This window comes from Felis catus, chromosome B4, assembly GCF_018350175.1.
Source record: "Felis catus isolate Fca126 chromosome B4, F.catus_Fca126_mat1.0, whole genome shotgun sequence".
NCBI classification, from domain to species: domain Eukaryota; kingdom Metazoa; phylum Chordata; class Mammalia; order Carnivora; family Felidae; genus Felis; species Felis catus.
Window position 1 is genome coordinate 94,576,291 of NC_058374.1, and position 14,680 is coordinate 94,590,970.

The 14,680-nt window shown below is 41.0% G+C and overlaps 1 protein-coding gene across 1 annotated transcript in view; it reads left to right on the forward strand.

Moving 5' to 3' along the window:
• Positions 1–14,680, forward strand: part of MYRFL (myelin regulatory factor like) — a 125,975-nt gene that overhangs the window by 39,314 nt on the left and 71,981 nt on the right. The window contains exons 3-4 of the mRNA XM_045062672.1: positions 9,000–9,362; positions 10,243–10,334. Coding sequence (XP_044918607.1) covers positions 9,000–9,362; positions 10,243–10,334 — 455 coding nt within the window. The remainder of the gene's footprint in view (positions 1–8,999; positions 9,363–10,242; positions 10,335–14,680) is intronic.

Below are 14,680 nucleotides of genomic sequence, written 5' to 3' on the forward strand. Positions count from 1 at the left end.
AGTCCTCTGATTTCCCTAGGTTAGCCAGCCAGTTACCTACTAGGTACACAGGTAAGCTGTGGTGGACATACTGGGAAATGTCTAGGTGTGGAGAGCTGCTTGAAGGGAGGGTGGGTAGAGCTTTAAGAGATAGCATAAACCCTGGAGGATGCAGGAAAAAAGGACAAGAAGTGTGTGTGTGTGTGTGTGTGTGTGTGTGTGTGTGTGAGAGAGAGAGAAAGGAAGACTCCGGAAAAGGGACTAGTGAATCTGAAAACAGGCTTTATTTCTTTCAAAATGCCCAGAGGTTCACCTGCTTCTTTTCTTTCCTCTAAGTGTGGGTCAGGGAGCAGCAGCACCCGTATCACCTGTGAGCCAGAAATGTAGCATCTCAGACCTTACCCTGGAAAAGCTGAATCAAAATTTGCATTTTTCATGAGATCCCCATGGGATTCACATGCACATTATAATTTGAGAAGCCCTGCTTTAGGTCACATGAACATGCCTCCTTCCCCATCCCCTCCTATGTTCCAATCCAAATGATTTAGCATGGTTTGAGTATGTGTGCTCTGTGGGGGTCATATCATATCAGGCTTTAAGCTGGCCTTGGGGTCCTGATTGTGGAGTAAGAGAGAACTAGCTGAGGGCACTGAGGTAACACCTATTCACAGGTTTGAATGGGTGACTTCACAGGAGGGGGACCTTAAAGGCACATTAAGTCTGTGAGGAATCAACTGCAATCAATATTTCATTCTAATGATGGAGCTTATTCTGGGTTTTACTTAGGACTTGGCTCATTGGGGTTGGACGGCAAAATGAGCTAGGAGTCAATGACCAGCTGCGTGCTTTCGTTCTGCCGCCAGTGGAGTGGGGCTGATAAGCTCTTTGCTGTGGTGTTGTGAAAGGGGTGAGGTAACGTGTAGTTCTGTGAGAAGAGCTTGTCAAAGGCTGTGTGACCAGCTTGGCTTCTGGGTTCAAACTGATGCAGTGGGAGAAGGCTAAACAGAATCCTGTGTTGAAACATTACTGGCAGTGTCTCCATTCTAAAGGTATTTGTGGGAAGTGAAATCACCTATAATAATTAATTTGATTAGGAGAGTCTGTATTTATTTAATTTATTTTATTTTTTAATGTTCATTTATTTTTGAGAGAGAGAGAGACAGATTGCAAGCAGGGCAGGGGCAGAGAGAGAGAGACAGAATCCGAAGTAGTCTCCAGGTTCTGAGCTGTCAGCACAGAGCCTGATGCAGGGGCTCAATCTCACGAACCACAGGATCATGACCTGAGCCAAAGTCAGATGCTTAACCGACTGACCCACCCAGGCACCCCAGGATAGTCTGTATTTAAATCACTGTGTTCATTAGAGCATTAACTCTGGTGGGAGACCATTTGACTCCAGCTTGACTACTTGCCAGATGAATAACCTTGGGCAAGTTATTTAACTGCATCAAGTCTTAGTTTCTTTACCTGTGGAATAGGGGCATAGCTTTTCCTGTGATGATCCAGAGCTTCGATAAGATAACACATGCAAAGGGGGAGCTCAGTGCTTGGACCAGAACAGGTTCTCCATAAAAGTTTATTTCTAAAGCAGCAGAGGAGTGGTGGTAAGAAGCTCAGGGTCCTTGCAGTTTGCCAATAAAGGGCTGGAGGGGTGGGGTGACATCATACTTCCTTTGCCTTGTCAAGAAATTATTTTCTTGGGCTACCTTATCTACTGACAACATTTCTGCCAAGACTCTTGCTCATCCCAACTTCCAGGTAGTGGGTACAAGCTCTAACCAAGCTCGATCAAGTATTTATTGTGTGCCTATGACACGTTCACTACCGGGGCACTATGCAGAACACACACACACACACACACACACTCACTCACTCACACATATATACACACAGTATTAAGACATATTCTTAATGCAGATATCCATGTGGGAGGGTAAATCCCATACTTAAAACATTGGAGAAATCATTTTCAATAGCAGTTATTTCTCTAGTTGGTTGATGGGGTACAACAGTGAACCAAACAGATGAAATTGCTGCTAATGGTTTACCAAGGGCAGTGTGTTGGGAAGCAGTCTGCCCTGGCAGGACACCCAGGAATTTTTCTCTGAGTTGGTGGTGCATGGTGATAATAAAAAGCACACTGGCTTTTTGTAGGTTTAAGTATTGTTTTTAAGTTCCCAACAGACAATGCATTTCCTTATTGCCTGTTCCTGGGGTGAGCTGTTCCCCTGCCTTCACTCTTGATGCTCCACTGCTGTCATTCTGCTGTAGCGGGAAAAGAAAGACAATGGCATATGTCAGAATAATGGCAGAATTTAGTGTAAAGTCATTCAGTAAGATGAAGAAAAATAAGCATTAGAAGGTGAAGGAATAGGAAAAGGGGGTAGGGAGGCCATTATTTTTGATTGGGTGGTCAGGAAAGCCATCTTTAAATATATGAATATAAATATATAAATATATGAATATATAACCTAGGTTATATATATATATATACATATATATATATAATGTTATATATAAATAACATATTTATGGTCATATGTTGTATAAAAAAGCAGTCATTCATATTTATTAAGTACCAACTCTGTACCAAGCACTGTGCTGAGTTGAGATCACTGTGCAATAGAGTTTAAGAGAAGGCACAGTTGGTGTGTGAAGGCACTAGGGGAATCATCAAAGAAAACTGGGGATTGGATTGTGAGTAATCCCAGCTGGGCATTCACATGAAGCCCATGTCTCAATACTGTATTTCCCACGCAGTGCCTGGTATAGTCATGAGGACATAGTAGCCACTCAATAAAAACTTGGTCAAGCCTGGTTACAATCTGAGAGAAATATTGGCTGCTTTGGGCACAGTATGCAGTTGTCATGGATATACATATAATCTCATCAGCTGGAAAGAAGAGTCTATTTTGCACTCCCTCCTTCAGTTTGCATAGCATTCAACCCCCAGGAGACCATATTTATCCATATATCCTCCCAAACACAGAAACAAATTATATATCTGAGAAGAGGAGATTTAGAAGGCAAATTATTCATTTTTTATTAGTAGCTAAGAATCTCTCGATTATTACAACTATCTCCTACAGAAGGTGGAGACAAAGATGACCACTGAAGGAGTGATCCATGATTCTGTTCCTTTCCAAGTCCACTTCATGGAAATCACTTTAGCATAATAGGAAAATTCAGAACACAAAGGCCAAAACAGTCTAATATGCATGACTGGGTGTAAAGAGGAGATTAACAGCTCATTAACAGTCCCAAACAAAAGTATTTTTCTTAAAGTTAACTATTGCCTTTGTTTTAACAATTTGCTCAGTTTCAGAGGTAGCTGTCATTAATTCTTCCTTCAGATTCTCTTAAAAGGACTGTAAAATTTTTCTCAATACTATAAAATGCATCAAGCATGGAATGCAATGAAATAAAGGAGTAGCTGTGGTGAGTTTTGGAAGGGAGAGTAAACTGTAAGGAAAGCATTAAAAAATGTCAGTGTTTTCATTTTGAAACCATCCCCATATGTTGCTGCCACTCAACACAGGGACCTTTGATTCTCCATGCCTGTATTGCTACATAAAATATTCCATGCCATATTTCTCGAGTGAATTGATAATTTACTTCCGATTTTTAATTTTTATTAACGTTATTGAATTCTGTGGTGCCACTAATGTAGAGGTAACAACTGCCTAGAATCTTGAATGTGGAATTGTGAAATCAGAGAGCCAATCAAAAAATTTAATTTATAAATCTATAGAAGTGATACATGTGCAGGATTTAAGAAGTGAAATAGAACTGTGGGTATATGGCTTATAATGAAAATCAGCAATCCTCTGCCCTAGTTTTCACCATGTTTCTGAGTTTGGCTCTCCTAGAGGCAGATACTTTCCAACTCTTTTAGAGATTTCTACCACTTTACATCGGAATGGTGTTTTATATTGCTATTCTTGCTTTATGTATTTTAGAACTTAATATCATCTTCAGAGAGGATTTAACTTTCTTATACCACATCTGACGTCCACTTCTAGCACCAGCCTCCCAATATCATAAAGTTGTATAAAATTTTTGGTTAGGTCAGTAGCCAGGGCTTACATTATTATCACTATGTGTTCACATATTATTTATTACAATTATATTTTCTTTCTTGAACTTATTGTTTTTCTCAAACCTAGTCTTGTTTTCATGATTTTCTTGACTTTGACTATAACTATCATTAATTCTTCCCACAAATTCTCTGAAGAGAATTGCCAAATTCCTCTCAGTATTAAAACACATCAATTCCTTTTCTCCCTAAAGAAATTTCTCAGATGATCTTTGTCATTACTGACTTTTTTGTTCTATCAATTTGTACTACCTATTTCTCTCAATTGATAAGAGAGGGATGTTAAATCTCTATGATTGTACAATTATTTATTTCTCCTTTTATTTCTGCAAATTCTGCGTCATGTATTTTGAAGCTATTAAAGAAACAATCATGATTGCTATGGCTTCTTTTTTTAAAAAAATGTTAATGTTATTTATTTTTGAGAGAGGCAGAGACAAAGCATGAGTGGGAGAGGGGCAGAGAGACAGGGAGACACAGGCTCCTGTGTCCGAAACATGCTCCAGGCTCTGAGCTTGTCAGCAAAGAGCCCGATGCGGGGCTCAAACTCATGAACTGTGAGATCATGACCTGAACCAAAGTCAGACCCACTTAACTGACTGAGCCACCCAGGTGCCCCAGCTATGCCTTCTTAATGAAAGAACTATTATTGTGGAATGAGCCTCTTTATTTTTAGTAGTGCTCTTTATTATGAAGTCTATTTTACCTATTATCCATGAAGTCACTTCTGCCTTCTCATACACTTTTTTCTCCATTAATTTTCAACTTACCTGAGTGTTTATATTTAAAGTGTTTCTTGCAGGCAACATAAAGTTGGGTCTTGCTTTTTAAAGACCCATTCTTATAATCTCTACCTTTTATTGGAGTCGTTAATCCATTAACATTTAATGCAATTATTGATGATGTATTTAATTTTGCAATTTTATTATTTGTCTTCTTTTTATCCATTTCTTATTTCTTTGTAACTACTTTCCTACTGTATTAGCATTCCATTTTATCTTCTGACCTTACCTATATACTTTTTTGAATCATTTAACTTTTCACTGTCTACTTAGAGTTAATGAATTAATATTGTACCACTTTACATAAAATGTAGAAACCTTCAACTGTATAATTCTATTTTACCCCCGACTCCCTTCCTCTATGCTATAGTTATCATAAGTGTTACACTTTCATACATTATAAATGCTACAAGATAATGTCATAATTTTTGCTTTAAATAGTCCTATGTATTTTAAAGAAACTGAGAAAAAATGATTTTTATTTAGATATATATATTTTTTTATTCTCTACATTCCTTCCTAAAGTTTCAAGTTTCCATCTGATATCATTTTCCTTTAGCCTTAAATAATGTCTTTAACATTTCTTATTGTGCATGCCTACTCATGGTTTTACTTAAAATTTTTTTTAATCTGAAAATGTCTTTATTTTGCTTTTATTCTTGAAGGATATTTTCATCGTATTTGAAATTCTAGATTGTCAGTTTTGATTTTTCTCCAGCACTTTAAAGATAACTGTTGTACTGTCTTCTTGCCTCTGGAGATTTTGATGAGAAGTCAATGGTCATCTGAATCACTGTTACTCTACATGTAATATGTTTTTTTCTGGTTACTTTTGAAAGTTTCTCTTTATTTTTGCTTTACACTGATTTGACTCTGATGACCTATGTGTGGTTTTCCCTATATCTTGCTTAGGATTTGTTGATCTTCTTGAACCTATAAATTTATGTCCTTTGCAAAATTTGGGAAGGTTTTGGTCACTATATCTTTAATTATTTTTCTGTTATGTCCTCTCCATGGTTCATGAATCTTTTTCTCTCCCTCTTTTTAAATTCATTTCTCCCTCTCTGTTCTTTAGGTTGGATCATCCCTGTTGATTTTCTTCAACTTATTCTGCTACACCACCTAGGGATTTTTTCATTTTCTATTTTTATTTTCATTTCTAAATTTTTTCAATTCTAGAATTTCCATTTAGTTCTTTTTTAGTTTCTATTTATTGGCTAAGATTTTGTATTTTTTATTCTTTACAAACACATTATCCTCTCCTCTATTAGGCTTAGTTGTAACAGCTGTTTTTATAATTGCTGCTGCTAAAATCTGGATTTGTGTGCTAATCCAATATCTGAATCATCTCTGGGTTGGTGTCTTATAATTGTTCTTTTCCTCAAGGCTAGGCCATATTTTCCTGGTTCTTTGTTTGTTGAGTAATTCTTAATTGTATTCTGGAAATTGTGAATGTCTGGCTTTTTTTTTTTCTTTTTACATTCCTCTAAAAAGTATATATACTTTTGCTTTCCAAGCGGTTACTTTCTTTAAACTCAAATATAAACTCTGTCTCCTGTGCAGCAGGTCAAATATTTGTTCAGTTTTTTTTTTTTTTTTTTTTTTTTTTGTCTTGTTTTTGGCTGGACTGTGTATAGTCAGCCCCATACATTGATGGCTCAGGAGTCAGCCAGACATTTGGCCAGAGTTTTTATACAGAATCTAGGGTTTCTCCTCTCTGAATCTCTTTTCCCCAAGATTTCCCTTTCACTTGAAGCAGCTGTTTGCCCCCAACTCTGTTCTCTGGTTCTTTAGGTCAGAAAGTTTGTGTGTTTCTATCAGAGTTTTAGCTGTTCTGTGATTCTGCCGTCAACTGGGCCGGAGGCTAAAAGCTGTAAATAAGTAATTTACCTTATGCTATTTCCTTCATCCAAGTTTCAGTGTCCCTCCAGAATCTTCTTGCTTTTGACCACTTTCCAGTGTTTTCAGGCAGATTGTTTTTTGTTTTGTTTTGTTTTGTTTTGTGTTGTTGTTGTTGTTTTAAATTTTTCAGAGTTCACAGTTTTTATTTATGGAAGGGTCAGGTCTGGTAGGAGCTTACCAGTCTTATGAGAAGCAGAAGAGCTTTTTGTGGATTTTTTTTTTTTTTTGCATCCCTTCTTTATCTATTTGCTTGTTCTTTGTGTTTAATGTTAAAGGTTTCTGGAAATGTCTAGTCCTTCATCTTTTGTTCCCGTGTAAGACGTTCTGTTTGCAAACCACTATTTTCAAAGGATGCGTTTCATCATAGAGTGATCAAGCGGGGATTGGCTATGTTGGGGGGTGGGTAACTTCAAAATATCCTTTTTTCCCTTGAGGTCATTCAACTTTTCTGGGGAACAATCTTTCAATTTCCTACGGTAGGAAATCTGCTCGGATGCCTACAAAGTCAAGTTGAAGAAGGCTCTCAGGGTTCGGTATTTAGACTTTTAATGAATCCTTCCATTTTTAGCTCAGCAGTTTTGCAATCTCCCTGGATCTGTTTCTTCAGAGAGTAAAACTTTCCAACTTGCGTTGCAGTGACGGAGGTAGTTGTCTGGCTGTACAGGTTGAGAAAGCCACTCTTAGGAGCCAACCATTCTTTAATCAAGGTTTCAATCAATTCTTTTGTTTTCAGCTCCACCTTCAGCCTGAACTCAGAGGTTCCTGGTGACTCCAATGTCTTGGGCTTTTCTGAAGTTGTATTAAAATTGGATAACTTCTTGTTGGCTCCTATGTCCCTTCTGCCATCCCCAGGCAATCTTGTTTTTGCCTCTTCCATTCTACTAATTCAAGTTACCATCCATCCTACTTCAGTGTGCCACAATGTTATTAAAATATAGTCTTGTTGTACACTCTCTCTGCACAGGTACTCTATGTCCTTTTGTGTTTATGCCTGTTTATTCCTTTACTTTCATTTTTGGTGGCATTTTTGGAGGAAGGTGGTGTTTTCGGAGGAAGGTTTTCTGTTACTCATAAAGAGCGAATAAATTATAAAAGACTAATTTGAGGAGAAAGCCTAACTTTTCTTTTTTTTAATGTTTATTTATTTTGAGAGAGAGAGAGAGACAGACAGCATGCAATCAGGGGCGGGGGCAGAGAGAGAATCCCAAGCAGGCTCTGTGCTGTCAGTGTAGAGCCCAATGTGGGGCTCAATCTTAGAAACCGTGAGATCATGACTTGAGCTGAAATTAAGAGTCAGATGCTTAACCAACCGAGCCACTCAGGTGCCCTGAAAACCTAACTTTTCTAATAAATAATAAAAACAGACTTTTCATTGTACGAGGTTGAAATCTTAATCAACCAAGAAAAACACGATAGCTTACTCTTCCAGCAGGAGAATCAAGGAGAGGGTGGTAGTGCTTATGAATGACTTAGAATCATGGAGTTTCTGAGCCATAAGGGACTTGTAGGTTTTTTGGAACAGAAGATTTCACACTTTTTTAGTGGTGGTACTCATTTTTTTCTTAAATGAAATTTTACTTGCACCTCAATCTATAAAACAAAAAGTTATGATTTTTTCCCCCAGGCATTTAAATTTTTTCTTTTGTAAAACCACTGAGCTCATTCCAATCTCTTTGGGATTTCCCAGAGCACAGATGGAAAACCATTGCTTTAGTGGTGACATTTCACAGCGCTTTAGCCTAAACAGTGTGCTCAACCTTCTCTCTGGTATAAGAGCTTCAAGAACGTTAAGAAGTCAACAATACGGTTAATTAAACTGTATTGAGAACGCACTACATTTGGGGGTAATTATGTTATGGGTTTTACACATAGTATCTCATTTAATTCTCAACAGTGTTATGAGGAAGGCATGAAGATTATTTCCACGTGGTAGGTGAGGAAACGGAGACTAAGGTCTTGTTCATGAACACACAGCTAGGAAGTGGAAGAGCTGGGACCCAAACCCAGGTCTGTCTGACTCAAAGCCCATTTACTTAACACATGACACCAGGCGTGGCCTGGTGGGCTTTGGTCCCCATGGTGCACTGTGTGTTGTACCCAGCGGTGCCTCCCATTTGTGGCCAGGGTATAATGACCACACAGGTTACAACAAAAAGCAATGCATGTCTCTAATCCTCAGGCAAGGGCAGCTTCCGGATACTCCACCTTATTCTGCGTCAGACTCCTGTTCTCCTCCGCAGATCAAAGGTGAGTGCCATCTGCCTCGCGCACGCCTTGCAGCGTCCCTCTTCTTGGACTCTGGGTGGTCAGAAAGAGAGCTCTTCTCACCTGTGTGTTCCCCCAGGTGCATGCTGCCCAGCGGTGAGACCTGCAGCCGGGAGGACTCCAGCTACTTTCCTCCACTCCGCGGCTGCACCTGACTCGCTGCCTGCGCAGCTGCCGCAGAGCTCGCGTGAAACGAGCAACTCTGCCCGCACCCACAGCGGCGTCCACAACTGCTATCCAGGCTCCGGTCATTTTACGACCCCCCCGGACCATTGCGTGTCCTGCCGTCCGGGGATAAGCCGTTCTTACCATCAGCAGCCTCTGTGCCACAGCCCTGGGTAAAGGGCAAGATATTTAGTTATGAAAGACCTCAGAGCAGCCAGCACCCCCCGCAGTGCCGGTAAAGAATGAACAGTGGCGTTCTCTCTCCAGGAGATGGCGGTGTTGAGACATATATCAGACACGGCAAGGCCCCAGCGCTCTCGGCTTTAGGCCGTCTTTTAACTAACAACCCGCTAAACCCAAAGTCCTCGTTCGATGGAAAGTGAAAATGTCAGAAATAGAGAGAGACATTCTGAGTGATGGAGAAAGCACTATTTACATTTGCAGTCTCAGCTAGAATACGCAAGTAATTTGTGAATTACTTAACACATAGAGTCCTCAGATAAATGTTAAGCATGAACTAATATGCGTTTTAATTTTCTCTCTTTTCCTTCTTCTCCTCCTTTTTTTCTTTTATTCTTTCTTCTGAATCTACAGAATGGCAAGGAGAGTAGAGGTCATCAAAAATTGTGGTGAAATTCCATGTGAAAAAAAATGTCAGGTGTAAAATGGATACATATTTTATATACTTATATTTATAACACTATCTTGTCTATACTGTATTTATATATAAGTTCATATATTATATTTTAACTTCTCTGTCTCAATGTCTTCTCTGCCTTTGGAAACATTGGCAGTTTATTTTTCAGGTAGGTGAGTCTCCCATCCATTGGATATTGGGAAACTAAGTTTCAGACTCGCGGGTTTCTGGAACAGAAGCTTGCTCTTTCCACTCATGCACAACCTAGTGTTGCACACCAGTAGGGCTCAAGGAATCTTAGCTAACTGGAATTAGTCTTAAGAAGTCTGAGAGAAGACACCTGGGAAATTGAATCTGATTTAACGTAACATGGAGAGCACAAACTCCTAACCTGCATTTTGGGTTCTTGATTTTAGAGCCTCGTTGCCACCAACCAAGAAGAGGAAGTGCACACAGGCGCTGGAGGACTCCGGGGACCATCAAGTGTGGGCCCACCACTCCAGACCAAGTGAGCCAACCCAGGGCCCATCTCTGCTTTCGCCATTAAGACGGGGATTTTGACCAGTCTTGCAGTAGCCCTACAGAATGATTTTCTCTCTCATAGAAGGGCAAGGATAGGAGTTTCTTTCTTTCCTTTTGACATACAGTTTCGTGCAGTCTTCGGTGGGGTCATGTAGGTCCTTCTCTCCTAGGAAGAGGTGCCATTGTCTCTCTCTTTGGTGGAGATGAAATGCCGGTCCTTTCAATTTTAGGGGCAAGGTTCTGATTCAGTAGGCTTGAGGTGGGGTCTGAGATTCTGCCGTCCGAACAGGCTTTCAGTGTTGCCTGCTCAGGGAGGGTACTCTGAGGAGCAGACTTGGGAAGATTTCTCCAGTGGAGCAGGAAGGTAGAGAGCTGAGCTCCTCTAGCATCTGCTTCAGGTTAGCGGCTCCCAAGTAGGTCTTTGAAATTTTGTAAGATCATTTGCAAAGTCTTTCAGCAGACTCATGATGCCCAAGTGGTGAGACTACCTTATTTTTTGCCTTCTACAATATGTGACACATCGTGTTTCAAGCTTAGAGACCTTTTCAAGTTATGAACAAATTGGGGATTTGGAGTCTGAAGGCTTGAGCTTTCAGAAGAGATGCTATGGCACTTATCGGGTGAAAGGAAAATGCTCCATGCCAATTCTGTTAGCCCCTGTAAATAATCAGATGTAGGCAATGTGAATAGAACCCCGGATTCAGGGTACATCTCTTTTATTCCCACATGCAACAGCTTGACGGGAAGGTCAAGATTTCTGTCTTCCAGCTCTCCCCCCGACTATTGTCCCCCAATTCCAGAGGTTTATACTGCCCTGAAAGGTGATGTGGTGGCTTCCTCACCTGCTTGAGTTGCTGACTTTGTATTTCACAGCCTTATGACAAGTGCTGGTCCTCTGTGCCCATGGAGCCTGCTGGTGCTTTCAGGGATGGCTGGTCTCCGCTCCAGCATGGGCTGGAGGGTCCTTCAGCCAAGGCCCACACGGGGCCATTCCCTGGGAGTGCTGTGGCAGAACTGTGCTGGGTATTGGGCCCTTGCATGAACCAAACCTGTCACTGCCTTTTCTTTCACATGGATCCACCCTGGCCAGCAGGGTGCTTGGTGTTTCTTATTCAACGCTTGAGACACAAAAGGCTAAAGTCTCCTTTCTGGATAATATAGAGTTCACCATCCACCTTCTTGTGCAAAGCTTACTCTAATTTCTTCAAGAGTCCTTGCATCTAGCCTGCAACCCCTTTGTGATCCTCAAACATAAAAGGCTGAGTGAATTTCTAGCCAGACGAGGGAACCATCTGTTCACTTCCACAGATGCACCAGCTCACTGAGAGGACTGGGCAAGCCACCCAAACCTCCCCAGCGTTTCCTCATCAAACCAGATTGCTGCTCAAATCATCCTGGCTGTCTCAGAGTTAAGCCCCATCCTGTGATGATTTTCTGCTGCCTGTCTCTGGAGAGGCCATTGATTTTTCACCATCTCCAGAGAAAATCATAGAAGAGTAACTGAAATGTCTCAACAGATAGGAAATCTTGAATCCCGTGTTTAAGTCCTATTCCAACAAAGGTCACTGAAAAGCTGACTAAAGATAATTGGCCCCAGACAACTGGGCCAGAATGTAAATGAACAGGTGCCCAGGGCTGGCAAAAAAAAAAGACAAAAATCCAAATGCCATGTTTTCCTTACAGCTTATATTTTTAGCAGAAGTTTTCTAGTAGAGAACTCATAGTTGATGTGGCAGAGGCCGAGGGTGCTTACAAAGTTCCTGGGGAAATGGTACAAGGGCAGAGGAAGAAGGAGCTTATGCGAGTCTTATTAGGCAGGAATTTTGATGGGAAGAGATGTTCTAAATCAATCAGTAAGGCTTTTCTAGTGACCGTCTCCTGAGCGGTTTATTTTGCCCAAGGGGTTCCAAGATCCCCATTTATAGGGCTCACGGCGTAGACTCACTGGTTTGCTGTGGGCAGATGTGAAATGTTGCTTAGAGAGAAAGCAGCTGGGGGATAGGCTCTTGCTAGCTGGTTCCAGCCTCACATGGCCTAGATCCCAAATATAAGGGGGTTCTGCTTCCATCTGATCTGAACCCCAACTATGAGAGGATTCATTGACTCACGTAGTTTGGACCTCAAATACAAAAGGACTTTTGAGCCCCAGAGTTACGGCCTTTGGCTCCCAGTGAGAGGTGCACTGGCTGAATTCACACTGTAGAGTCAGAAAAAGTATCTGTCTCGTCTCCTCAGCAGTTGGGGACTTTCTGAGCCTGACTTTTCTTGATTGCCAGATGAGAATCATAATTTCTATTTCACCCATTTCTAAGATTTTTTTTTTTAAGTAATGTAGAAAAGAATATTTTGAAAGGCATTAAAATGCAAATATGAGTTTTTCCAAAAGGGTTGGGACTTGGGCAGTTTGCTGCCTTCACACTTCTATTTCTCTTCTACATTTTCTTGAGAAATCCTCGCTGGAGCATGAAAAGAAGAGGGTGGTTTGAATCCTGTCTCTTCCACTTTACCAGCTGTGACTCTGGGCAAGTTATTTCAGGTCTTTGAACCCCAGTTTCTGCATTTGTTAAATGAGATTAGGAATCCTTACTTCAGTTTGGCCGCACCTACTAAAGCATATCCTGTGACCCAGTAATTCCACTGCCAGGACTGTGTCTAACAGGAATGTGTACATATGCCCACGAAAAGACATTCACAAAAAAATACCCACAGCGGCATTACTTATAATAACCACAAACTGAAGATAACCCAAATGGCTGTCAAGGGCAGGATAAATTGTGGTATAGTCATACAGGGGAGTACTTACTCTACAGGCATGGGAATAAACAAAACGCCTGCCATTTGCAACAATATGTGTATGAGTGAATCTCATAAACATGATATTGGGCAAAAGAAGCCAACACGCAGGAATACGTACCATATTATTCCATGTCTATGAACTCCTCTATGGTATGAGGTATCGGACTAGTGATTTGTCTTGGGTAGGGGAAAGTAGTAACTGCAAGGGGGCATGAAGGTGTCTTCTAGAGTCCTATTTCCGGGCCTACTGATAGTTACCCGGTATAATTCACTTTATTAGAAAGTATCAAATTGTGTACTAATGGTCTGTGTATTCTTCTTTATGTATATTAGACTTCAATGAAGAAAGGTTATTGAAGAAAAGGCGTTCTTACTTTGAAGACTGGGTGAGAAACTATGTCAAGTGTCTTGGTACAGACAGGACACAGGAGTAGTAGACATTATTATTAGTGTGAATAATAGTAAGTCCCAGTATTGGGCTCAGGCTTGTGCCTGGCATTTCAGTGTGGGCCTGGGGTCCCTGGATGTCACCAGCGGATGGCCAGCTCCCACGGAAGCCATGACTGTGTTGGTGTTGTTAGAGTGACTGCCCCTTAGCTTTGCCGCTATAATGGGAAAAAGCAGGAACTGCTGTTATCCTTGACCTGGCTACCATGCCTGAGTGGGAAAGGGCCCACATTAGCTGATACTCACTCAGGCACTCGGTGTTAGTTATTTCACGTCGGATAGAATTACCACAGAGGCCAAGAATGAAGTATTCCTCAAGGCTTCTTGGGAATAACTGAGTCATCTGAGCCAAAACAAGTGCAGGTGGTGACGACAGTGCCACTAACATTCACCAAAAGCGCCATAGTTTACATCCTTGCTAGCGACAGGCCCTGTGCTCAGCACCTACAGTCATAACTCATTGCGTTATGAGTGAATCTCATAACACAGTGAGCCCGGGAGGTTTCATACTGTTGCCTCCATTTTGTAGATGAAGAAACTGAAGCCCAGAGAGCTGAACCCATTTTCCTAGATTGTACAGTTATGAAATGTACAGTTGTGCCTCAAGCCCAGGCCCATCTGATTTCAGACTCCAAGCTCCTGAACTTCCTTTACCCTCTGTCCCTTGTAGGACAGAGGAAGGAAAGAAGGAAGAACTGGTTTCTCCTCTTCTCTGAATTTGGTATAAGCAGGAGAACCGTGGAAGGTTTTTGTCCGTTTGTTTTAAAAAGTTTTTAGGTCTGGTAACTTTTGGAGGAGTGATGACATGAGGAGGTCCTTGCATTGCTGACCCCCTGTAGTCTTAGCCGAGGTGGCAGGGGTCGGGGGTGGGGGGAAGGTTTTCATGATTCTGAGAAATCTTTTCAAAATGGTTGGTCACAAAAACTGGAAAAAAAAAAAAAGAATGTTTTGCTTAGGTGACGTGTTGATAGGGACACCCCAAGAAAACACGTTTTGTATGACATTTGAGATCAAAGACAACCTGAAGCAGTGTGTTGTTTATTTATGTGAGCAAGTCTGCAGTGCAAGTATAAAGAAAGAAAGGTAGGT